Source organism: Phascolarctos cinereus, unplaced genomic scaffold (assembly GCF_003287225.1).
Source record: "Phascolarctos cinereus isolate Bilbo 61053 unplaced genomic scaffold, phaCin_HiC Scaffold_726;HRSCAF=1367, whole genome shotgun sequence".
Taxonomy (NCBI): domain Eukaryota; kingdom Metazoa; phylum Chordata; class Mammalia; order Diprotodontia; family Phascolarctidae; genus Phascolarctos; species Phascolarctos cinereus.
In genome coordinates this window covers 120,492,210-120,518,572 of record NW_027556098.1, presented here as the reverse complement: position 1 = coordinate 120,518,572, position 26,363 = coordinate 120,492,210, and the positions used below count along the sequence as shown (strand labels likewise).

The 26,363-nt window shown below is 40.5% G+C and overlaps 2 protein-coding genes across 5 annotated transcripts; one reads left to right on the top strand and one right to left on the bottom strand.

Moving 5' to 3' along the window:
* Positions 1–228: 228 nt before the first annotated feature.
* Positions 229–19,031, bottom strand: PIGX (phosphatidylinositol glycan anchor biosynthesis class X). Of its 2 annotated transcripts, none has more exons than XM_020986052.1 (6): positions 18,992–19,031; positions 16,583–16,646; positions 15,718–15,859; positions 10,278–10,491; positions 8,453–8,553; positions 229–486 (listed from the first exon to the last, which is right to left on the bottom strand). In XM_020986052.1, exons 1-6 carry the CDS (start codon positions 19,014–19,016, stop codon positions 343–345), a joined length of 690 nt encoding a protein of 229 aa, XP_020841711.1. In that variant the 5' UTR covers positions 19,017–19,031; the 3' UTR covers positions 229–342. The 2 variants fall into 2 exon arrangements, with proteins under 2 accessions (XP_020841711.1, XP_020841709.1); XM_020986050.2 differs by lacking the exon at positions 18,992–19,031 and adding an exon at positions 18,704–18,983.
* Positions 18,745–24,476, top strand: CEP19 (centrosomal protein 19). Of its 3 annotated transcripts, none has more exons than XM_020986055.1 (3): positions 18,745–18,830; positions 21,264–21,465; positions 23,977–24,476. In XM_020986055.1, exons 2-3 carry the CDS (start codon positions 21,339–21,341, stop codon positions 24,336–24,338), a joined length of 489 nt encoding a protein of 162 aa, XP_020841714.1. In that variant the 5' UTR covers positions 18,745–18,830; positions 21,264–21,338; the 3' UTR covers positions 24,339–24,476. The 3 variants fall into 3 exon arrangements, with proteins under 3 accessions (XP_020841714.1, XP_020841712.1, XP_020841713.1); XM_020986053.2 differs by lacking the exon at positions 18,745–18,830 and adding an exon at positions 19,474–19,786; XM_020986054.1 differs by lacking the exon at positions 18,745–18,830 and adding an exon at positions 19,793–20,031.
* Positions 24,477–26,363: the final 1,887 nt, after the last annotated feature.

Sequence of the window (26,363 nt, the reverse complement as noted above, 5' to 3'; positions counted from 1 at the left end):
TATACTGTGAGCAAAGAGCTGCATTAGGCTGTGAGGAAAATACGAAGATAAATTGGACATGATTCTTTACCTTCAAAGGGCTTGCAATCTTGTAGCTGACCCTATTCTTTGAAAAACAATTTATCCATTTAGCAGAATTAAATTGTTTATACTGGCACTTGATGCCTGAGGAATTACCAAGCACAAATTCAGCATTAAATTTCTGTATTAAGTAAACATTAGGCGAAATTATTTTTAAAACACCATTGTATATTTTTTATTAAATTGGTTTCACCAAACCACTACTGTCAATTAAAAGGAATGCCATAATTCTAGAATACCACAAATCATTACATTACATTCTCACAGGGAGAAATGACCATGTTTGAAGACTGCTCTAAGAATAAGACCAGAACACAAGACTGTAATAAACAGCGTCATGACACATACGAGGTGACAATGTACTCTTAGCCCCACTGGAACTTGTAGCATCACATTCTGATTTACCTATGGAGAGAAGGCGGATAAGTTAAATTTAAAATTAGAGGAGCACCATAAACACACATTCAAAAGGGAGTTTACAATTACTTTAATCACTCAGTTTTTTGGGGGGTGGGGAATATCAGGTTTTTTGTTTTTTTTCTGGTGAGTCTCTTTCAGCCAATAATTACCACACTGGATTTTTAAAGTGCTATTTAATACAGGCTCTTTCAATGAACAACTTATTCTATGACACAATGTTTTATTTCCTGCTCCCAACCCCACTAAGTCACATTTATAGAGGCTTTCTTTAAACCTCACAACTAAGGTTGAGGACTAACAAATCCTGACAAGATCTCAATACAGTTACCCTATTTACCTTAAGCAATATCAATATATTTATAAAATTCAATTTGTCTGAGTGGCTTTACATGGCCTATATAAGTAACATAACTCTCTAAAAAGATCTATTTCTCCTTTACAAGAATCACATCAGAAAATCTATGTTAGATGGCGAATGTGGAAATGTTTTGCATGACTGTACATGTTTAATATGTATCAAATTGCTTGCCATCTCAAGGAGGGGAGAGAGGAGGTAGAGAATACAGAACTCAAAATTTTAAAAAAAATTGTTAAAGTTTTTTGTTTACATGCAAATAAGAAAAAAAATAAAATAAAATCAAAGTATATGTTAGAAAATACTGAAAGAATAAAAGTAGCAAGTGAACATCCAAACTACAAAATCTCTCATCATTCTTCTATTTCACTGCTTTCTTCCCCAAATGACTTGAAAAATCTGTTACTCAAGAACTGTCACAACTGAATTATTACAGCAAGAGCCAAAGAGCTATGGTGTTGTCTTTTGCAACTAAACTGATTTTCAAAGCTCAACAGAAGCACTGCCCATATACTGTAGCTAATTTCCCATTGTCAATTTAGTTACAACAGTCTTTTTTTTTGGGGGGGTGGGCAATGGGGTTAAGTGACTTGCCCAGGGTCATACAGCTAGTAAGTTATGTGTCTGAGGCCAGATTTGAACCCAGGTCCTCCTGAATCCAGGGCCGGTGCTCTATCCACTGTGCCACCTAGCTGCCCCTACAGCAGTCTTATGGAAATGGGCAACCTTAAAAATCTGACAGGTAAATTAGAAACAGTTTACTTTCTTTTAAAATTAACCAAATATTTGGTTTCTAAATTTATGCCACCATAAAAGCTCATACAAATTTAGTATTCACCTAATCCATTACAATTAACTTTACCACCTGCATGACCTTAGAGGAATCACTTAAACTCTCTAGATCAGATTCCTCATTTATGTAAAATGTGTTAGACTAAATGATGTCTAAGGCCTCTTACAATTTTAAATCTATTAATTTATTCTCTTTCAGTGTTAAAATCAGTGATATCTTTTAAAAACTCACAGGTTATCACTATCTTAGTAAAGCCATTTATTTTCATTGTGATTTTAAAAAAGAAGACATCTGGGGCAACTAGGTGGCACAGTGGATAGAGCTCCAGCCTTAGAGCCAGAAGGATCTGAGTTCAAATGTGACCTCAGACACCTGACGCTTACTAGCTGTGTGACTCTGGACAAATCACTTAACCCTAATTGCCTCACCAGAAAGCAAAGCAAAAAAAAAAAAAAGACATCATCCAAACTAAAACAATGAACACAGTAGCAGCCACATTGTGCGATGACTGATTTTGATAGACTTAGGCCTTCTCAGTAATGCAAGGATCTAAGACATCTCCAAAGGTCTCATGTTGGAAAATGCTATCCACATCCAAAGAAAGAACTATGGAGTATGAATGCAGATGGAAGCATACTATTTGCTCTCCTTTTCTTTGGTTGTTTTGTTTTGTTTCTTCTTTCTCATGGTTCTTCCCATTAATTTTAATTCTTTTTTACATCAAGACTATCGTGAAAATATGCTTAATATGAATGTATAAGTACAGCCTGTATCAGATTGCATACCATCTTGGGGAGTGGGGAGGTGAGGGAGGGGGAGAAAATTTAAAACTCAAAATCTTATGGAAGTGAGTGTTGAAAACAGAAAATAAATTTTTTTTAAAAAAGAAAAGCAAAGTAAAGCAATGTGTACTAATAGCCTGATTTCAAATTTCATCGAAGGTATTAAGGAGGGAGGCAGAGTCCAAGATGGCAGAAAAACGGGAGGAAGTTGCCTGAGCTCTCCCCAATTTCCCTCTAAATGACTTTAAATCACACCTCAAAAATAACTCTACAGCGAGAGAACCCACAAAAGGATGCAGTGAAACAATTTTCCCGCCCAAGATAACTTAGAAGGCCTGCAGGAAAGGTCAGTCTCGCTTGGGAGTGCAGCCCAGTGCAGCAGGTATCTGGGCAAACCGGTGGGAGATTCCTAGCCCCAGCACAGATCAGCAACCAAGGCCCCTCCACCCCAGCACAGCAGGCCAGCAGTGAGTTCTCCAGCCTCCATGAAGCAGGGGAGTGGTCTGGTCTGACAGGTCTGGAGGCCCCGGCACAGCTGCTAGACTTGGCCTGGCAACTCCAGCCCAGCAGATGAGCCAGTCCCAGGGCAATGGCACAGCAAGCCAGTGAGCAGCCCCCTAACCTCCAGCACAAGAAGCTTGGACAGCGCCCCCAGTGTCTCAGGAGTAGAGCTCAACTTTGAAAGTTACAAAATAAGTTGAAAATGAGAAAAAAATGAAAAAAGCCCTCACCACAGAAAGCTACTATGGCAACAGGAAAGATCAAAACACACACTAAGAAGAGAACAACAATGTCAAAATGTCTACATTCAAAGAAGCCTCAAAGAGAAATATGAATGGGTTTCAGGCCCAAAAAGTCTGCCCAGAAGAGTTCAAAAAAGATTTTAAAAATCTATTTGATCTCTTATTTAGAGAGGCAGAAGAAAAACTGGGAAGAGAAAAGAGAGCTGTGCAAGAAAATCATGAAAAAAGAGTCAACAGCTTGGAAAAAGAAAACAACTCCTTAAAAAGTAAAATTGGCCAAATGGAAAAGGAGGTATAAATACCCACTGAAGAAAACAATTCCTTAAAAGCATATGACAGGGCAGCTAGATGGCACAGTGGTTAGAGCTCCAGCCTTGGGGTCAGGAGGATCGGAGTTCAAATCCAGCCTCAGACACTTGACCCTTACTAGCTATGTGACCTTGGGCAAGTCACTTAACCCAACTGCCTCACCAAAATGCAAAAAAAAAAAAATATATGGCATTAGGGACCAGTTTTACCTTATTTTAAAATGGTGAAGTTATCTCACAGAACTTTTCCACCACCTAACTTACCCTATCATTAAGTTATATATTAACATCCCACTTCCTATGGCCTTACAAATCAAAGGTAACTTCCCAGCAATATTGTAGTGTTAGAAAAATGCAGTCACCTATAGGCCAATAACAATTCATCTGATAACAAGTATGAGTTCTGTGAAATATTAGCATGCTTTCCCAAATGAAAATAACTTTCTAGCTCTGAAAAGGCACTCCACAACAAAACAGTCTCATGTATATTAAACACATCTCCATGTCATGTAGCTATCTATCAACCAAGTTAGTAGGACAGACTTCCAACCAGCAATGATTGTTGTTGTCGTTCAGTTGTTTTTCTGACTCTTCATGATTCCATGGAATTTTCTTGGCAGAGATACTAGAGTGATTTGCCATTTCCTTATCTAATGTGTCCCCATTTTACAGATGAGGAACTGAGGCAAATAGGGGTTAAGTGACTTGCTCTGGGTCACACAGCTAATAAATGTCTGAGGCTGGATTTAAAAGTTCTGTCTAATTCTTGGTCCAGGGCTCTATCTACTCAGCCATTTATAATAGTATAATAATAATAAATCCACTTTGTGTTTGTCTAACACATTTATGTTATTTGAAGGATAGGTTGTAAATATGTTTAAACCTATTTGATTCCAATGAAAAATGGTTTTATATATTATTTACACAGCATAAAGGCCTAAGAATGAATTGGAAATAGCTAGGAGCAGCTAGATGGCACAATGAATAGCACACTGGGCCTGAAGTTAGGAAGGCTCATCTTCCTGAGTTCAAATGTGACCTAAGACACTTACTAGTTTGTGACCCTGGGCAAGTAACTTAACTCCGTTTGCCTCAGTTTTCTCATCTATAAAATGAGCTGGAGAAGGAAATGGCAAACCACTCCAGTACCTTTACCAAGAAAAACCCCAAATGGGGTCATGAAGTGTGAGACATGACCAAACAACAACAAAGAGCTAGACAAACATGTCAAATTAAAAAGCTCAGAAGAAAGAACTAAGCAGACAGAGAACGGAAGAAAAATCAACATCTAGGATCTGTGCAGAAGTTAGTTATCCTGAGAGCAAGGGGAACTGGAGCCAAGATGGCCAGAGTAAAGGTAGGGCCTTGCCTGAGCTCTTTTCCAAACTCCTCCAAATACCTTTTAAAAAATGACTCTAAACAAATTCTAGAGCAGCAGAACCCACAAAAAGATGGAGTGAAACAAATTTCCAGCCCAAGACAACTTGGAAGGTTAAAAGGAAAGGTCTGTTGCTACAAGGAGAGAGTGGAGCACAAGCTGTGCCAGTGCAAACCAGACTCCAGTAAACTAGGAGCAGGCCTTGGGGTGACTGAATCAGTGGCAGCAGTGGCAGTTTCCAGACCTCTCAGCCCACAGATGAGTAAGGGGGTCGAACAACTAGCCAGAAGGAGATTACAAGGGTCTTTTTGCTAGCACTGAGGCAGGACTGTTGCTCTGCCCACACCTGGATCCACGCTGCAGTCCTGGGTGGCAGTTCCAGGGCAAGGAGGAGCACAAGCATAGCAGGGCTTGCAGCAACAGTGGAAGGGGGACCCTCCTCAAAGTTCCAGGGCAAAAAAGAGTGCTTGTCATCACTCATAGAGCACAGGCCAGGAGAGTAGTAAACACCTGTGCTTAGATCATACCACCTCAGAAGAACTAAAAACTTACAGGTCCCTAGAATATCTCTGAAAACAGCTGCACAAAACCCCTGAAGATTGAGACAGTGCACCCTCTACCCTGGAAGCAGAGCTCTGCTTTAACAATTAGTTAAAAGCCAACTAACAGGCTGGAAAAATGAGCAAATAATGGAAAAAATTCTGACTACTGAAAGTTACTATGGTAACAAGGAAGACCAAAACACATACTTAGAAGAAGTCAAAGCTCCTGCTGTCCAGAACCTCCAAGAAAAATATGAATTGGTCTCAGGCAATGGAAGAGCTCAAAAAGGATTTTGAAAATCAAGAAAGAGAGATAGAGGAAAATTTGAGAAGAAAAATGAGAGTGATACAAGAAAATCATGAAAAATGAATCAACAGCTTGGTAAAGGAGACACAAAAAAATACTGACAAAAATAACACCTTAAAAAACAGACTAGGCCAAATGGTAAAAGAGATCAAAAAAGGCAATGAGAAGAAGAATGCCTTAAAAAGTAGAATTGGCCAAATGGAAAAGGAAGTCTAAAAACTCAATGAAGAAAATAATTCATTAAAAATTAGAATGGAGAAAATGGAAGCTAATAATGACTTTATGAGAAATCAGGAAACAATAAAACAAATCAAAAGAATAGAAAAATAGAAAACAATGTGAAATATCTCACAGGAAAAGCAACTGACCTGGAAAATAGATACAGGACAGATAATTTCAAAATTATTGGACCACCTGAAAGCCATGATCAAAAAAAGAGCCTAGACATCATCTTTCAAGAAATTATCAAGGAAAACTGCCCTGATATTCTAGAACCAGAGGGTAAAACAGAAATTGAAAGAATCCACCAATCATCTCCTAAAAGAGATCCCAAAATGAAAACTCCCAGGAATATTATAGCTAAATTCCAGAGTTCCCAGGTTAAGGAGAAAATATTGCAAACAGCCAGAAAGAAACAATTTAAGTATTGTGGAACCACAGTGACAATAACACAAGATTTAGTAGCTTCTACATAAAAGAATTAGAGAGCTTGGAATATCATATTCCAGAGGGCAAAGGAGCTAGGATTACAACCAAGAATCATCTTCCCAGCAAAACTGAGCATAATCCTTCAGGGGAAAAAATTCACAATCAATGAGACAGAGGACTTTCAAGCATTCTACATGAAAAGACCAGAGTTGAATAGAAAATTTGACTTTCAAATACCAGACTCAAGAGAAGCATAAAAAGGTAAACAGGAAAAGGAAATCATAAGGGACTTAATAATTTTAAACGATTTACATTTCTACATGGGAAGATGATATTTGTAACTCATAAGACCTTTCTCATTATTAGAGTAGTTAGAAGGAGTATATATAGACAGAGGGCACAGGTGTGAGTTGAATATGAAAGGATGATATGTAAAAAATAAAATTAAGGGCTGAGAGAGGAACGTACTAGGAGAAAGAGAAAGGGAGAGGTAGAATGGGATAAATTATCTCCAATAAAAGAGGCAAGAAAAAGCTTTTACAGTGGAGGGGAAGGAGTGGGGGTTGGGGGGTGACGGGAAGTGAGTGAACCTTACTCTCACCAGAATTGGTTCAAAGAGGAAATAACATACACACTCAATTGGGTATAGAAATCTCTTACGCTACAGGAAAGTAGAAGGGGAAGAGGAGGGGGTGATAAAAAGGGAGGGCAGACTGGGAAAGGCGCTAGTCAGAAGCAAACTACTTTTGAGGGACAGGGTAAAAGAAGAGAGAGAAGAGAATAAATGGAGGGGGCAGGGAAATCAGATGAAGGGAAATACAGTTAGCAATAGTAACTGTAAAAAAATTTTTGAGGCAGGTTTCTCTGATAAAGGCCTCATTTCTCAAACATATAGAAAACTGAGTCAAATTTATGAAAATAAGAGCCATTCTCCAATTGATAAATGACCAAAAGATATAATCAGTTTTCAGATGAAGTAATCAAAGTTATCTACATCTATATGAAAAAATACTCTAACTCACTATTGATTGGAGAAATGCAAATTAAAACAATTCTGAGGTACTATCTCAAACCTATGAGATCAGATAATAGGACAACAAAGGTAAATGACAAATGTTGGAAGGGATTTGGGAAAAATGAAGTTTTAGTGCACTACTGGTGGAGTTGTGAACTGATTCAACAATTCTCTAGGACAATTTGGAATTATCCCTAAAGGGCTATAAAACCACGAATACCCTTTGACCTAACAATACCACTGCTAGGTCTGTATCCCAAAAGAGATAAAAAACAAAAAGGAAAAGGACCTATATGTAAAAAATATTTACAGCAGTTCTTTTCTGGGGGTAAAGAACTGGAAGTTGAGGGGAAGCCCATCAATTGGAGAAAAGATGAACATGCTGTGGTATGTGATTATGATGGAATACCATTGTACTATAAGAAATGATGCACAGTATGCTCTCAGAAAAATCTGGAAAGACTTGCATGGGTTGATGCAAAGTGAAATGTACTGTGTACAAGGTAACAACAATATTGTAAGATGATTCTCAGAAATAAAACAATACAAGGCAACTCTGAAGGACTTATGATGAAAAATGCTATCCATCCCCAGAGAAAGAACAGATGGTGTCTGAATACACATTAAAGCATACTTTTTTTTTTACTTTATTTTTCTTGAGGTTTTTGTTGTCTATGTTTTCTTTCATAACATGACTACTATGGATATGTTTTGCATGACTACACATATATAATCTATATTGAATTGCTTGCCTTCTCAATGAAGTAGGGTGGGGACAGATGAAGGGAGAGAATTTAGAACTCAAAGTTTTAAAAATGAATGTTAAAAATTGTTTTTATATGTAATTGGGCAAAGATAAAATACTAAATAAAAAAAGTTATTTTGGAAGAAAGAAAAGATGAATTTGGGGAGAACTGAAGGGAGTTGGTTGAGACATTGACAAATCTAAAGGTAGGTTTCCATATCAGAGGCAGAAACTAATCACCTCCCCTGGGTCATGCCCTAGAATTTTAATTCATTAAGTGTGACAGAAGCATCGTAGCAATAAGAATAAAGAAACATTTTTTTAAATCAGCTTACTGATTTATACTTCATGTTGCTCCACTGACAAATGTGTTTATTCCTCATAGAACAAGGAGCTTCCATCTCAGACTGTTTCCAGCAGTTCAGAGAAGGAAAATCTAAGGAAAGAAAGAGACATGAAAGAGCCTTTACTTAGGATAGGAGAAAATAACACTTTTTATCTGAGGATACTGATGTGCAAGCATCTCGTAAAAATAATTAGCAAAGGTCTTTTCGATCAGCTGATTCATTTCATTGCTGTTTCATCTTTATATTTGTATCTTTTAGAGCCTAGCACACAGTAGGCATGTAATGCATGCTTGCTGATGGCATTTTATGTGCATACATCAGTCCAGTATATATTTAACGCTCCTGATTTGCACACACACCTCAACCTTCAATAGCAACCTTCCACCGCAGAGTTCACAAAGCAATTCATCATATTATTCTTGAACGCACTTATCCTGTAATACAGCAGATTATGATTATCTCTCTTGGTGTCTTACCCCCTTGCTATATACCATAAGCCTTCCTCCTGAGACAGTGGGTTAGCTAAATTTTGTACCATCCTCCTGCAACCCCAACATCTAGCATGGTATGCTGCAGACATTGGGTACTTAATCAATGTTTTTTATGATGATTTAACATAGCAGCCTATTCCATATTTTCACAATCTAATTTATGAAGACTGGGGGGGGGAAGGGAAAGGAACACGTAGGTACAAGCTTAAGTATTAAGTGCCTACTGTGTGCCAGGCTAAACACTTCATAAATATCATCTCATCTGATGCTCAAAACAACCCTGGGAGGTACTATTATCATCATTTTACAACTGAAGAAACTGAAATAGAGATCAAGTGACTTGCCCAGGGTCATACAGCTAGTAAGTGTATGCAGGTGGATATGAACTCAAGTCTTCCCAAGTCCAGGCCAAGCACTTTATTCACTTCACTGCCTAGCTGCCCTTAACATGAACTTGTATACCAAATTCCACTCTACTAGAACTAGGGAGATGTCCCCAGAAGTCTGAAAGAGATAAATTCAGAGTAAGACAGTACCATTTTATCCGAAGGGTTCCACGGGCATGGAACTCATAATTCCAAGTGGTATCAGAGGCTAAAAATATTAATAATTTCCCCCCAAAAGCTTAAATATATGGATGATGATAGATAAATAATGGATTTTTAATGAAAATGTTCAGGTGACACACCTTTAACATTCTGAAGTCAATGTCTAGGAGGAAAGCATATCACTTGATCTCACTATTCAAAGCCAGAATACTAGTCTGGATGGACAACTAGAATGACCCTGTCTGACCACTTTTATACTCTTATATAGTGAAATAAAACACGTGGTGATCATAAACTTGTTGCCAAATTTTCCAACACCACTGGTACTTAGTGGAGTCATCAGTACTGGCTGACTCTACATTCAGTTAAACTCACATTAGAGAGGCAGCTTCAAAGTTAAAAGGGATTCTCAAACTCAATAAAAGAAAAACGAAAAGTCAACTGTATTATTCACCTTTATGAAAAACTCTCCGTAAAAGGTGGTAGAATAGAGTAATAGAAAGCCAGCCTTGAGGCTAGGAAGATATGGGTTTAAGTTCTGCTTCAGACACACACCTTCTGCATTGCCCTGGGCAAATCACTTAATTTTTCAGTGCTCTAGGCAACCCTCTAAGATTATAACCTACAAAAAAAGGTGCAATCTACACTGGTAGAGTGAGTTTCCTCACCAGGGAGTAGTAGTTCCCTATACTAAAGAGATCAAAGGTCCATCCTCTATCCCTATGAGACACTTGTTCATCTTACTTCAGGGGCATTTTAAAAAACAACACTTACCATTGTAGCAACTGACAAATAATTCTGGGTTCTTCACCACTACAAAAGCCCTTTCTTCTTTCTCCTCAGGCTGGTGATACCGGCAGTGAATAGGCAAAATTGTTCTGAAGCATTCAGAACACTGGGAATCTGATTTAGCATAAAGAAGGACATCGAATTCTTCAGACAAATAGTCAGGGGCTTCTAAGTCAACAGTATCTTGAATTATCATTGCCTGTAAAGAGAAAACAATTATTCAGAACAAAGAAAAAAAATCTCCAAAGACTTGCTACTCACAGAGAGGCAGGAAAAAATCAAATTGACTGGCATATTTTCCTTATTCAATGTAACTTTCTCCCCATTACCTACACCTCAGACTTTGAAAAAGAAAAAACAAGATATTCTTCCCAAATACTTTCTCTCCAATTTAGCCACCAATAGGAGTTCTAATCCCCTAAAGTAGGGTCGTGTGTGTGTGTGTGTGTGTGTGTGTGTGTGTGTGTGTGTGTGTGTGTGGCTGTGTGGGTGCGTGTGCGCGCATCCGCACGCGCCCTCGCTCAGGAAATGACCCTCTTTGGCAGGCCAATGAAGCCTAATGCTACTGTGGTTTGCTGCTTATATCCACAATTGAAGAAACTACTAAATTTCAGTTACAAGCTGGTGAAAATAAAGATGTAATTCATGCCCCCCCATTCAAGTTCACTGAGCCACTGAAATCTAGAGTGGAAAAATTATGAACTATATTTCATTAAGGCAAGCTACTTAAACGACTCTTATGTTCAAGCCTTTTGTTGAGGATGCTACATGAAAAGTCACTGCAGCCCAAGAAGTTCTTCAGAAAGAGGGCTGCCAAAGTTCATCTTTGTAGGAGCACGACCATTGACATAACCTCCCCCGACATCCCGGTTTTGATAATAAAATATTTTACTGAAAGGGTGAAATTATGTCAGTATTGCCAAACCTATCTGCTATCTACTACTATTTAAAAAAAAAAACAACCCAAAAAACAAAAGGATAGTGTGGAGGCTAAAGTGATTAAGTCATTCTAATAGCTTCCTGTTCTTCACAGACGCAAATAAGGGAGTCATGCAGAAGCCAAAGCACCAATGGTCAGACTGGTCAGGAAGTCAACATTTCTCATAGTATACAGACTGTTCTGGATACTTTAAAAATTAATATGGCTTGAGACATAATGCAAATGATAACTCATGAGTAGCAGAGTTTAGCAATCAATATTAGATTTAGATAAGGCCAGATGCATTCTCATGGGTAAAGGAAAAATAACGATGATACAAAGTTGCATACAAAAACATAATACAAAAAATAGACGATTGCATTAGAGAGGTGCCAATTCCTCACTGCCTGAAGAAGAGACATTAGGGAAGGCTTCCTGGAGATGGTATCTCAATTGGATTTTAAAGGATGGTTAACCCATCCCACTCCTTTTCTGAGGTGAGAGGTCCTCGCATGTGGAATATTGCATTATTTTCAGACTTTTTTATGTATTATTTGGTTTTGCTGATTTTTTTCCCCTCTTCTATCTCTTTGGTTTTCCTTTAAAACATATTAACTTTTATATAGGATGGTTCTCTGGAACGGGATAAAAGAAGGATACAGGGAGAAATTTTGGTGATGTAAAAACAAAAGATATCAATAAAAATTCATCTTTAAAAAAGTATGGTTAGGAATTCAACAGGCAAAAGGAAAAAGAAGGAGATTCTGGGCCTAAAGAATATTATAAAAAGCTTGTGGTCAGGAAAGCACAAGGAATATAAGTAGGTCGAGCATAGACTACATGGAAGAGTAAAATATGTTAGAAATCTGGGAAGATAGAATGGATGGTACCAGATAGTGGAGGGCTATTTTCTAGCCCTCTAAGGAGTCTGAACTTTATCTGCTAGACAACAGGAAAGTAATTAAAGATTTCTGAGAAGGGGGGTCTAAGAAAGGACAGATCCCCACATGTAAAGATGACATAGGGCAGCTGGGTAATGCAGTAACTAAAGCACTGGATCTTGGGTCAAGAAGACTAAGTTTAAATCCAGCTTTGGATACTTACTAGTTGTGTGACTTCATATATTATTCACACAGCATAAAGGCCTAAGAAAGAACTGGAAATGGCTAGAAGCAGCTAGGTAGCACAATGAATAGTGTGAAGGTAGGAAGGCTCATCTTCCTGAGTTGGAATCTGACCTAAGATACTTATTTGTTTGTAACCTTGGGTAAGTCACTTAACTTCTATCTGCCTCATTTTTCTGATCTGTACAATGGGAAGGGAGGGAATAAGCATTTATACAGTGCCTACTATATGCCAGGCATTTTCTACAAATGTTATCTGATTTGAGAAAATGGAGCTATTAATAGCACCTACCTCCCAAAGTTGTTTTGAGGATCAAATGAGATATTTGTAAAGTGGTTTGGAAACCTTAAAATGATGATGAGGATGAGGATGAAGATGAGGATGAGGATGATGGCAGCAGCAGAGGGAGGAATAGATGGAAAGAAAGTAGATGAAGGAAGATAGGTTAAGAGGCTACTGCAATAATAGTGTATTAGAATTCATACCAAGCAATGGTGAGGACCCAGAGGAAATGAACATAGGGGAATGACTCCTTCATAAAACCAAGGCAACACAGGATTTATACTTGGAAACAGAGATCATCTAGTCAAACCCCCTCATTGTAGAGATGAAGAAACTGAGGCCCAAGGGTTTCAGCTCAGGCGCTATACCCTTTGTAAAGTCTTCTAAGATCCTCAGATGAAGGTATTAATGAAATCAGAAGGCAGAAAGGAGTCCCACCTAAAAGGGGTTGATAGTTTACAAGACTCATATTTAGGAAAACCATCAAAGAAGCTGGCAGTCAGGGTCTACAGCCAATAAGGAACATCATTTCATGGGGTACTTAGTCATCTCACCTTTCAGTGCTTGGAGCAAACATAAGGAAAAAGATGACCTAAGTCCCAAGATCCTAGAAGGGAAAGCCTTAGGTGAGGCCAGCCAGTTTAGAAAAATTTAAATCCTGAGAAAGCATCTCAGTTGGAATCACATTCAGGGATTCATACCTGGGAGCTCTCCACTGCACTTGGAGCACCATTTATAGGGTTTTATTTGTTTTCCTACTGGTTGGAAACATAGTATAATGGAAATTGGACTGGATTTAGAATGAGAGAGCCTGAGTTTGAATCTTAGCTCCACCACTTTCTGAATTTGTGACTTATTTTGACTCTCTGGTTTAAAATCTCCTCACCTTAGGGCCAGCTAGGTGGTGCAGTGGATAGAGCACTGGCCCTGATGTCAGGAGCACAGGCCCCTGATGAGGCCCTGAGTTCAAATCTGGCCTCAGACCAAACACTTGACACTTACTAGCTGTGTGACCCTGGGCAAGTCACTTAACCCCAATTGCCTTAAAAAAAAATCTCCTCACCTGCAAAAATAGAGGTTTGGACTAAATGATCTCAAAGGTCCCTTCCAGTTCTCAACCTAGAATACTATAATCCTATGTTTACATTAGGATTATTCCCTACAAGCTCATAACTCTATCAAAAACAAGAAAAGAGGTTAGTTTGGCATGACCTGTTCCTAATGAACCCATCTTAGCTTCTTTCTTTTCTCAAAGTACTCAAAAACTAAAGAAAGCTACTCCATACTATAAATCTGGTCCTAATTCCCAAATACAGGGATTTACTTCATGAGGATAACAGGCCCCACTCAGCAAACAAAAGCAAACCTCTCTCCACAGCTGAGCTCCCTTCCACCCCATCAGGTTGGGAGCACAACCCTACTTCTCATGAAGTTTCTCTGCCCCACAGACCAGTATCACAACCATCATATAGCTAAGCAGAAGGAAAGAACTTCCAATAAACACAGATAATTGGGTATTAATACTGTGACATTTCCCAATCACATTTGATTTGAAAATTCATTCTATAAAGAAGTAAATTAGCTTATGGAACAAGGATACAAGGCTGTGAATGATGATTATGAAATTAGAGAAATTCTGAGACATCTGTTAGTTAAAAGTCATTCGATACCATTTAATGAGCTTCTGTATGAAATATTATTTAAAAAATCCTATAAAAAGTTGCCAAAAAAAATTAACAGTCTTTACTTCAGGAAACTTATAAGTATAAGCCTTTAAAAAGCAGGGTCAAGCACAATCAACACATGGATTTGTTTTACTTGACTATGCTCACTTGTTACAGAAGAGGATTCTGGGGGAAAGGTAGGTAACAATAGCAATCAAAAAAAAAAGAAGAAAAATGTCAATACAGAATTGAAAGAAAATGCAGAGAAGAGATAAGAAAGGAGTTCAGAAAGTGTCACTGAAAAAAGAGATAGCTTTGGAACCAATGTGTGGAATTTAGTGAATACTTTATTTTTTAAAAAATGCTACGTATGAGATTCATGTTTTCATATATAATCTTTTCATGTTATTCTCCTATGTACATGGGAATGCTCATGTTTCTTGCTATTTGACAAATTTAAAATAAGAAAAAATACAAAAAGGATAAAACAACGGGAGGAGAGTCAAGGCTCAAATCTCTTTTTTCTGGCATGCCTGGATGGGGCTATATTCTAGCATACCATCAACTCTCATGGGGGAACTAGGCCTACTCTCAAAGGAAATATGCTGTCAATGGCTCTTTAAAATAGTAGGAAGAGATACTTTGTAGGGAAAGAGGATAAGGAATTATCAATGAATAGTCATTTAATTCTCCTTTCCCTCCCTGCCCTGTTCCTGTTTCTCTAGATTTCAAAACCCCCTCAATGGCAGCTCCTCCTGAAACTTCCCTCAGTTACCAGGCCTCTTCATCCTGGAGTAGCCTAGCTGATTCCTCCAAGTAAGACCCTCCACAAGGGCCACCATAGGTGAATTCCTCCTGGAGCCTCTTTTTCATCGAAGGGCTAGTCAGCTTTTATTCCCCTCTAAGCTCTTCCCCTGATCCAGCTTTCTCAGTACTCTAAAACCAGGCCTCCCCCCTTCCTTTACAGGTACATTCCATCCCCTTCTTTCCAGCTCTTTTTTGGTGTGTTTTCTTCAGCCATTAGAACGTGAACTGTCATTTTTTTTGCTTGTATTTGTATCACTATCTGGCATATAATAAGCACTTATTGCTTGTTTCCTTTCTTCCTCCTTAACTACTCCATGTTAAATGAGGGTAGTAAAACTTGTGTACAATCTTACTCTGAGCTGTTATGAAGAAAGCACTTTGTAAATCTTAAAGTACTAGGTAATGGTTAGTTATTATTATTCCTGACAAGTGCCACACATTTTGACATATATTATTCTGATCTTAATCTTGAAACATTTTCAAGATATGGCTAATAAAATGCACAAATAATTAAGACATCTCCCGGCTGATTGTTACTTTTCTCTACAAGTTTCATATTCTCTGATTAAAAATGCTCAAAGAACAAACAACCTAATAATCACACCCAAACTTTATTTATTAATTATACCTCTGTCACATTGTGTTCTTGTAATGAAGCCAATTCATATGGGTCCACATATAATCCCATTGGAAGGTGATATTTAATCAAAACATTGCAGGTCTGTGAATTTTCAATGTTTGTGCCAAGTTTCACTCTTATCAGCAAGTCTCTGAAAGAAAAATAAACTTAAAATAAATACTCTTTATTTAGTTCCCATATATTATGCAACATGTTATCAAAATTAAGCTGTACTAATTTTAGAAAAGTTATTTTGATGAGTTCTTTTGATGGACTTTTCACTTAACAGTCAAATTGTGACTATAGCTCTATCCAAATTCCCCAGATACTTCACCTGCGTTCCCCTCAATTCCACCTACTTTTTAGTTACAACACATCCTACGTCTTTCCTCTTAACCCCAAACGTCTACCTCTTCCCATTATCAGGTGACCCATCCAAGATAATTTCTCATTTTTTTTCTGCAAAGCTTGATTTTTATATGCTACATAAAAACTGCTTCATAATATTTCTTCAAATGGATAATTGTAACAAAATTGTAACAAAAGCTAGCATTTTTATAGCACTTTAAGGTTTGCAAAGTGCTTTACAATATTATCTCATTTGATCCTTACACAACCCTAGGAGATAGGTACTAGAATTATGCCCATTTTATAGATGAAGAAATTGAGAGAAGTAGAAGTTAAGTGACGGCTGGGAGTCACACAGCTCACAAGAGTCCAAGGCCAGATTTGAACACAGGTCTTCCTGATTCCAGGTATCCACATGGGTTCTGACTGCCTTACAAACCACTTTTTCCCCTCTAGCAAACTGTTCTACTCAATTCTAGAACAACGTTGTGAAACAAGTGGCCACCAATTTATTAAAAAAACTTACCTATGAAAACCATCTTTCACAATTTCTTGTATCAGGATAATCTCTGAACAATTGGTATCCTTGCCTAAAAACAATTGAGAGACCTTTTATGAAACCAACGAAGTAGATTCCCGACTCTGGGCAAGTCATTTAACCCCTATTACCCTCACTAAAAAAAAAAAGCAGATTCCCCACATATATTTAATAAGACCTGAAAAAAAATATGCTTAAGGAAGCTGCAACAAATTCTGTATTGACTTCTCTGGGAAATCTGACTTAATTGAATTTTTTAAAATAATGTGTTTTGATTTGTTTTGTTTTGTTTTTTTAAATTAGGGCAATTTCATATTTACTTAAAGAGAATCGTATGAAAATCCATTTAATTCCACCAAGCCCAAGACAGTCAAATGAAGGCATGACCAAAGACCCAGATGGTCTTCATTCTAATTCTAGGGCACAGCAACCTCCTGTGAGAACACTGGCAATTTCTCTATGTCAGCCTCCATATCTATAAAATAGAAGTAGTCTACATGTTATGTTGGAGGGAATAAAAAAAAGATGTTTTTAAAATATGAACTACAAATACATAAATCTAAGAGTAACAAGCAATCTGGTAAAATGGTATTTAAGGAGACAACAAAGCTCCATGGCACAATATTCTGCATGTTGTTATTCGATCATTTCCACCCTACAAGACCCCATTTGGGATTTTCTTGGCAGAGATACTGGAGTGGTTTGCCATTTCCTTCTGTAGCTCATTTTACAGACCAGGAACTAAGTAAACAAGGTTAAATGACATGCCAGGGTCACACAGCTAGTAAGTATCTGAGGTCATATTTTAACTCTGGTCTTCCTGACTCCAAGCCCCTATCCACTAAGACATCCTTAGCTACCCCAATACTCTGCACACAAGTGAGTTTACTGAATGAATGACAAATTCTTTAAAGCTGTTGAAATGAAAATCAAATTTTGTAAATATTAACATTTTTAAATGCTTTGGGAAAGCTCCCTGTTCACAGCTTGCTATTGTGAATCTTTTTAAATATCTAAGTACCCCTAATTTCTTTTATGTAAATCTAGACTTTACTACATTATACTGGCTTAAAGCAAAAGTACATTCAAAACGGATATTAAAACAGTGCTTTTCTTTAAGGCAATTACATTTTACTAGGAGCGCACTCTACAGAGAACCGTACTCAGTAAACTCCACTGTACCAAGTCCAAGCTTCCAATACTACACAAAGATTTCCACAGAAATAATGATTTCAAGACTCTGGGAGAAAAATAGACGTCACTGCCAACGAAAACATTTAAGTCCAATCACTTAACATTGGAGTCTAAATTGCCAAATTTCCTCACTAGCAAGTTCGAATTAGAACTCAGAATTAGTTCCTGCCTCCTGCAAACATTTCAAATCCCTGTTTTCCGGTCACGCAAACATTAACAGTATTATTTATAGCATTTAAAAAAACCCTCAAGCCATTAATTATTTCGCAGCCTTCACGTATTCATTCCCTGAATGGAGTGAGGAAAAGAAAAAGGGTTGTTACTGCTTTTTTGAGAATGCTGGGTCTCCGCCCAAACTGATGGACCAGTTCGTTCTTAAGGTTACGTCTGAAGATGCTCCACACACCACACCACCCCCCTTGCCCTTGGCGTGACATTGCTTTATGATAGTGCTATATCCTAGACTTGAAAAATTAGCTCGGGTTATGAGAGTAATGCGTAGACTTGATTATGTACCCTAAAAAAAAAAAAGCAATTGATGGGAAATGGAGATTCATGTTTTGTGTTGTATTGTGTGCATGGGAACGCTCTTTTTCTGGTGTTTAAAAGAAAAGGGAAAACATCAGTTTCTCCCAGGCTGGAGGAACTGCATTTTTCCTTCCCAGCAGAGGACAGTCGGGCTGAATTAAGCTCGGGGCAAGAGCTCCAAGCCCGCAAGGGGTCAGTTTCTCTGCTCTCCGGACTCCGCCCAGACTGGCCGCTCCTGCCTGCACCCTGCGCACGGGGGGACTCACGCTGCTGGCCTTTAAATCTCCCTTCTCATCCCCATTTTGGTAACTACTCTGGGTGTCCGCGATCCTGGGCCCAGAAACCAAGCCTGGCGCTCCCCGTGGCCTCCCCCTGCCTTCCCTTTACCCGAATGGCTGACTGCGGCGCAGCTGAGAAGCACGGTCGCCCCCCACGCCAAGAGCCAGGCCCCGACCAGGGGAGCCAGGGCGCCTGAGCCTGGCAAACCCGCAGGAACACGCGACAAAGTGGAAAGGTGGGAGCATGCGCGGTGGAACGCCGAAGGAACACCCTGGCCGTGCCCCTCCCCCGCCTCCGCTGCGCGAGCTCTGCAAGAGACGCAGGCTCCTGGGGAGATGGCCGAAGGAATGCGCGTGCGCATTTCCCTCGAACACTTCCCGTCTCTCCTTTCCTCACCCCCTTGCATCCGCCGCCGTGACATTTGGCCTAGTGTAGCAAACTCCTTCCTGTACTCCCTTCCCCTACCCATTCCTCTTGCTCAACCTGTCAGGGCCTTGGTTTCCTCATCTGTAAAATGAGGAGGTTAGGCTAGATCTTGCTGCCCCGTCCCCCTTCCCACAGAAGAGATGAATGAGGTGTGGCAGAACCAAGTGCTGGACTCGTGGGCGGAGGGAGAGGCTGTGGCCCTGGGCTCTCTCAGCCCGTTTCCTGTAAAATGGGGGCTAATGATGCTTACATTATCTCACTGTGGACGGCTCTGAGGAAACAACCTCCCCCACCCCACCCCACCCCCTCAAAACTTTTAAAGCGCTACAGACAGTGAAGTGTTCTGGATCCGACACTACTCCAGTTTCTCCCCCCCTCCTTTCCCCGTCTCTTCTATGCCCCGCCCCCTTCCCCCTAAGCCCCTCCTCTCCTACTCCTTGCCTCTCCCTTCCCTTCTTTCCTCTCTGCTCCACCCCTCCCCTCCTCCTCTCTCCTACTCCCTGCCCCTCCCTGGCATTCCCCCCTCCCTCTGACGCCCCGCCTCTCCTCCCCCTTCCCAGCTTCTTCCCCCAACGCCTCTCCCATCCCCGTTAGGCCCCGCTCCACCCCTCCCTCTTTGAGGCCGCCTCCTCAGTTAGCCGGGGCGGGGCCTTGGGTGACGTAGTGTTCCCCTGGTGATGGCTCAGCGGCCTGGAGCCGGAGCGCAGCCGCAGCCGTCCTGGGCCAGCTGCTGTGACCTCTTTCACCTCGTCCTGGGAGACCCAGGTAGCCCCGGGCCAGGATGCCCCGCTCCCATCCCGATGCCTCGTGCGGCCAGGAGGCTGAGCCCGGCTCGGCCTCTCTCAGTGCCCGCTCTCGCTCTCCTTCTCCGGGCACGGGCCTTCCTCGTGGGGCTGGCTGGGCTAGTGGTCCTGGACGATGATGGACCCGCAGCCCGGCCGGACACGTAAGGATGGCCCTGCTGGCAACCCTGGACATGCAGCCGCATGCTGCTGGACACATCTGGGCAGGTGGGACCAGCCATCCTAGAGCGCCTAGGCAGTACTGGACTTTTAGCTCAGCTAGTCCTATACTGCTGGACACATCTGGGCAGGTGGGACCGGCCATCCTAGAGCGCCTAGGCAGTGCTGGACTTTTAGCTCAGCTAGTCCTATACTGCTGGACACTGCTGGGCAGGTGGGACCGGCCATCCTAGAGCTCCTAGGCAGTGCTGGACTTTTAGCTCAGCTAGTCCTATGCTGCTGGACACTGCTGGGCAGGTGGGACGGCCATCCTAGAGCTCCTAGGCAGTGCTGGACTTTTGGCTCAGCTAGTCCTATACTGCTGGACACTGCTGGGCAGGTGGGGCTGGCCATCCTAGAGCTCCTAGGTAGTGCTGGACTTTTGGCTCAGCTAGTCCTATGCTGCTGGACACTGCTGGGCAGGTGGGACCGGCCATCCTAGAGCTCCTAGGCAGTGCTGGACTTTCGGCTCAGCTAGTCCTATACTGCTGGACACTGCTGGGCAGGTGGGGCTGGCCATCCTAGAGCTCCTAGGTAGTGCTGGACTTTTGGCTCAGCTAGCCCTATACTGCTGGACACTGCTGGACAGGTGGGGCCAACCATCCTAGAGCTCCTAGGCAATGCTGGACATTTAGTCAGTCAGTCTTATGCTGCCAAACACTGCTAGGCAGGTGGGGCTGGCCGTCCTGCTGTTCCTGGACAATACTGGACATGTAACCTCAACCAGCCCTAATGCTGCTGGGCATTGCTGGACAGATGGGGCTGGCCAGCCTAGCACTCCTAGACAGTTATCTTATATGAGTCTCACAAAAATTCCTATGAAGTTATATTATCTTCACTTTACACATTAGAATGCTTGGGCTCAGAGAGTTTGTGGCTTGCCTGTGATCACACAGCCCAGGTCTTCCTGACTCTTCTCCTTTAAGGCATACTACCTCTCTAAATATTTCCTGAATAAATCAGTGTTACCCCTCTGGGAGGTTAGGTAAGTAGAGTTGATCCAGGAATTCAGATCCAACCTAGGGGGTGATACATCATGCTCCAAGAATTCTCTGAACAGACCTGTAGATGAACTACACACGCCCCCATTAAATTTTCTGGACTCCGAGAAGAAATAGTAATTCTCTTCAATTTCCTGCAACCTTAGAACTAGCCTTTGAAGGCGGGAAGTGAGGAAGGATGAGGAACATCAGACACTTAAATAGAAAATGGAATTGAAATATGTTCTTTTCCTTTATCAGGGAATCATCATGCAACTAGCTAGAATGCTTCCATCAGGTGCCTTCTGATTTGCCCAGCCGCTGTGAATTAGAGTGATGTACACTGCCAAGAAGTGTGGCATTAGATTCCAGCCTCCAGCCATTGTCTTGATCTATCAAGGGGAAGCCGAGGACAAAAATCGCCAGCGTATCATGCCGATCCGAAACTTTTCCAAGTTTTCAGGTATCAAATGTTTTATCTTACCCTACTCTAACTCACCTCTGCTAGTATAAAGTCTTGAGAGCTGAAATGGACGTCAGGAGACCTCTAGTCCAAAAGGCGCCTAAGTCATGAATCTCTTCCATAAGATCCCCTGCAAGTAATGATCCAACCTCTGTATAAAGATTTCTTCTCACAGGAAGCTTAGTTAATTCCATTTTTGTCCAAAAATAAGCTTTTTCCCATAATAGGTTGAAATCTCCTTCCCTGCAACGAATTTCTATTGATTCTAGTTCTTCCTTCTGAGGCCAAGGGGGGAAAAAATCTAATCTCTCCACATATTTGAAGAAAGTGATCATTTCTCATCAAGACTAAGCATCCCACCTTCCTTCAATCAGTCCTGACCAAAATCAAACTTACATTTTTCTTAGGAAAATTTTAGCAGTAGAACCAAAAATTCCAAACAACTTGCAAATCCAAAATTTAATGAATAATGCATGCCCCAACATTCACCTTGATTTTGATTTCTCATACTTCAAACCATGGAGATCCAAATTTTTGGAAATGAAGTGTTATTAATTCCTGCCTTCCCACACAACCATCATAGCAGAATTATAAATTCTTAGGGGTACTTTTCCTCTGTGCTTTGAACCAGCTAAAATGAGTACTTAGCCCCTGCCTTCTAAATGACTCAATTTTGTCACTAACAGAAGGAGAAAAGTTGGACACTCGTCCAACAATAAAAATGTATTGAACACCAATCATGCCACTCATTATGGAACATCTAAAGATGAAACTATTCAGCTCTCTGATCTTACACACCTGGTAATAATAGCAAATATTTCTTTAATGCCATAGAGCTTAGAGTATACTCTCCTGACCTAGACAGTACAAGTATCATTATCTCTGGTTTATAGGTGAGGGAACTGGAGTTTAGAGAGGTCAAGTCACTGGCCAAAGGTCACACAGGTAGTAAGTGTGTGTTAGAGCGAGGACTCAAACCTAAACTTCTGGCTTCAGGTCTAATATTCCTTTCACTGCATAATGCAGCCTCTCTACTTCCCTGGGTTAGGGAAAGGTGTCTAGGGACAGATCCCTGGGATTATAAGATCATGTATGTAGAGCTAGAAAGGACCTCAGAGGTCATCTAGTCCAGTCCTCTCATTTTATGGGCAAGGTTAAAGACCTGCCCAAGGTCATAGGGTAGTGCCAGGATTTGAACTGAGGGCCTCTAACTCCAAAACTAGCACTTTCTTTCTGCACTGTGTTGCATGATTCCCTTTATACAGCTTTGCTACAACCGGAAGTGAAAACAAGTATTAATGTAGTAGAAAAGATGGAGTTTGATCCCAGTATTTAGCGCAGGGAGGCTCTATCATAGATACTTCAGGCAGTCTGGTGAAGTCTGTGCACCCATTCTTGGAATCATGTTTTGTTGTTGCTGTTTTTTTTAAATTCATAATTGAAGGAAATGCTAAATTTAAGTTAAAGACTAATGAAAATAAACATATAATTTTTTCCCACCCAAGTTCACAAACCCCCTGACCTCTGGGTCCAAGGACCCCAGTTAAGAGCCTCTGATTTAGAGGTAAGCCAGGCCTGAACAGTTCTGCTGCTCCTCAGAACAGGCTTTTTTTTGGAAGCTCCTCTTTCCTTGTCAGCTCCCTTTTGTGCATCTTCCCCCGTTAAAATGTGAGTTCCATGATGGCTGGGACTGTCTTTTTTTTTTTGCCTGTATTTTTATCCCCAAGCACTTAGCACGGTGCCTGGACACAGTAAGTGCTTAATAAATGACTGCTGCCCATCAGCCTGCCTCTCTCTGAAGATGCAGAGAAAACCGAAAGTGAAATAAAACAGGTGAGGCTTGCTATCCTATAGACCCCAGCTATATGCAAAGAATGAACAAATCATTCATGGTCTTCTCCTTGGAGACCATCAGTACCTGGAATGTGCCAGCACTACTTCCATTGTGGACCGTATTTAAAGGGTATGAGAAGAAGAGCATCTAAGGTTTGGCATCTTTAGGGCCAATTCTGTATTGAATGAATTGGAAATAGATTCTAGGATGTAGAGGCCAGTGTCCTTTCTTAGTCAGCTGTTCATGTTAGACCTGCATCCTCCCAGTATAGACCTGCATCCTCCCAGTAATCTACACAGGGAAAAGAGAGAGAGAGCTCCCAAAGAAGCCAGCAGACCCAGGACACCAGGGTGAGCACAACTGGTGAGGCAGTCAGGGTTAAGTGACTTGCCCAGGGTCACACAGCTAGTTAAGTATCAGGTGCCTGAGGCTGAATTTGAAATCAGGTCCTCCTGACTCCAAGGCTGGAACTCTATCCAATGTGCCACCTAGCTGCCCCATCCTCTGTTTTTGAAGAGGACCGCAGGTGATGTCTTGATTTGTGCATGAATTGAAGTGAGGCAGAGTAGGCATGTGAGTGCCACACTGACAACCTATTTGATGAGGCTACTTACAAGTTAAGGATTTTTTTCTGTCCTCTGTCACTGACAGTGTACATAACTTTTTCATTTTTTCAGATTGCAGTAGAGCTGCTGAACAGCTAAAGTATAACCCAAGACACAAGGTCTACCTTGAGGGGGTGTCTCTGAAGCAGTTGGAGAAGTTATTCACTTTTTTAAAAGGTTTTCTAAGGGGGCAAACCTTGGACCAAACTATGCAACAAATTCAGCGGGAAACAACCATTGATCCTGAGGAGGACCTGAACAAATTGGATGATAAGGAACTTGCAAAAAGGAAGAGCATCATGGACGAGCTCTTTAAGAAGAATCAGAAGAAGAAGGATGACCCAGAGTTTGTCTATGACATTGAAATAGAATTCCCACAGGATGCGCAGCTACAGTCTTGTAGCTGGGATGCAGAGTCAGAGGATGAGTTCTAAGACCAGAAAATCTGTATTAACTCAGACAACATTGTTTAGATGTTGCAGAATTTTAAAAGGACACTAAATGTACATATTGGGCCAAAATAGAATTGACTGTGTTATTTTTCAATCAACAAATATTTACTGAGCACCTACTATGTGCAATGGTATTTCTTAATCATTTAACCTGGTATGGAGCTTGCCATTGGTATATCTATGGGGTACTGTACAGGTACAAACAAATGTTCTCTGATGATGAGCAGGGGACCTTGGCCTGCCAAGAAAAGGCTAATACAAGTAGAGATTCCCCAATCCTGAACTCCTAATGCTACACGAAGTAGGAACACATAAAGCATAGAATCTACCTGTGCTAAATGAATGACCAGAACAGTCTGTCCAATTCATAAGTATGTATCTTTGTAGAAAACGTTTTTATGTAACAGTTGATCTTTACATAGAAATTACTCCCCTTTCTCTAAAATGTTGCTTAGGGAAGACAAATGTTTTCATACCAGCTCAAAGAGATTCATAAAAGAAAATAATAGTGATAGTAATTCATTGAAGAAATAGAAAAATAATTGTCAGAACTCCTACTTGTTCATTCCTACGGGCATTTTTTCAGTGATGTCATGGACAGGAATTTTTCTTTTAAGAGACTGAAACTTAGTCCTTGCATATAAAACAAACTGGGTCCTCAAGGAGTTGGCAGAATTAAGGAAGCAAAACTAAGAAATGAAAAAAATAGAAAAATAAGAAAATTTAAAAACTGTGAAATAAAAAATCATTTGAGTCCTAACTGATAAACTATTTCTCAGAATCAGAGGGGGTACAGGGCTTTGAGAGAGTATAACCAGCCCATGTCTCTTAGCAGATCTAAGTAGCTAGAGGAGAAAACATCCAAGGTTCCCCCTTTCCATCATCCCTCCTCTTTTAAAAAGCCCTGTGCCCCAACCTGGTCCACACTTTATGCTGTTTCTCACCAAGCTGAACATCACTTGTTCTTCCTATCTTGGGAGGCTGCATTGTACAGTGGGAAGGATATGGGGTCCGAAGTCAGATGATCTGCAAAGAGGGGTAGCTCATGGCTCCAGTGCTGGAGGAAGGAAGAAAACAAGCATTTATTAAGCTTTAATAAAACATTTCTTAAAATGCACAGAAGGAAAAGGGGGGTACGTACATGAATAGAACACTTTTGTTACTACTTAGTTAAATTTAATATCTATCTTTTAGAAGTTGTATAAAACAAGTTCAGTTTCTTATACCAAAAAATGAACGTGTACAGAGAAAAGTAAAAAACATATAAAATTTGAAAATGATAAATTGGCAGGTAAATGAACTGATTAAGAATACTTTATGCAAATAAACATTAAATATTATTGCGTACAGAGTGTTTGGCACCGTGTCCGTGCCAGGTGCTGGAGAAGATACAGAGATTAGGTAAGATGTGGTCCCTGACCACATGGAGACTTCATGGAATAGTTAGGAAATACTACAGATTAATAACAGATCACAATTAGCCCCAAGAGATCACCAGGTAAATGATAATGAAATACTACCTAAAAAACTATAAGTCTTTCCTTATTTCCATCACATCAAAAGTCTCCCTCAGAATTACTCTAAAGTCTTATAAGTCTTCATACCTCTTCAGAAGCTATGTTTATCCCTGTCAGACTTTCTCTTAACACTGTCTTGATTATATTCAAACAGATCTGGGCTCCCAATGACTCAGGAATGCCTTCCAACAATGCCAATCTCCATCTGTCCATGTCTGCCCATTATGTGTGATTTATCCATGTTTTCCCAAAAATTCACCACAGGAGGTGCAACCAGTGTGCTAGAAGTCACCCTTGTTTCTCATTATCAAAAAGTACCAGTGGATCACCCTAGCTGTCCACCTGTCATCCATCACTCCTGCCAGAAGATGACCAGTCACTCTTTTCCTTTCATACAATTCCTCAATGCCATCCTTCAGACTTCCTTGTTGGTTATATATCGCAGCCTGCTCCCACCCACCATGTGCCTCTCCATCACTCTCTGTATAAT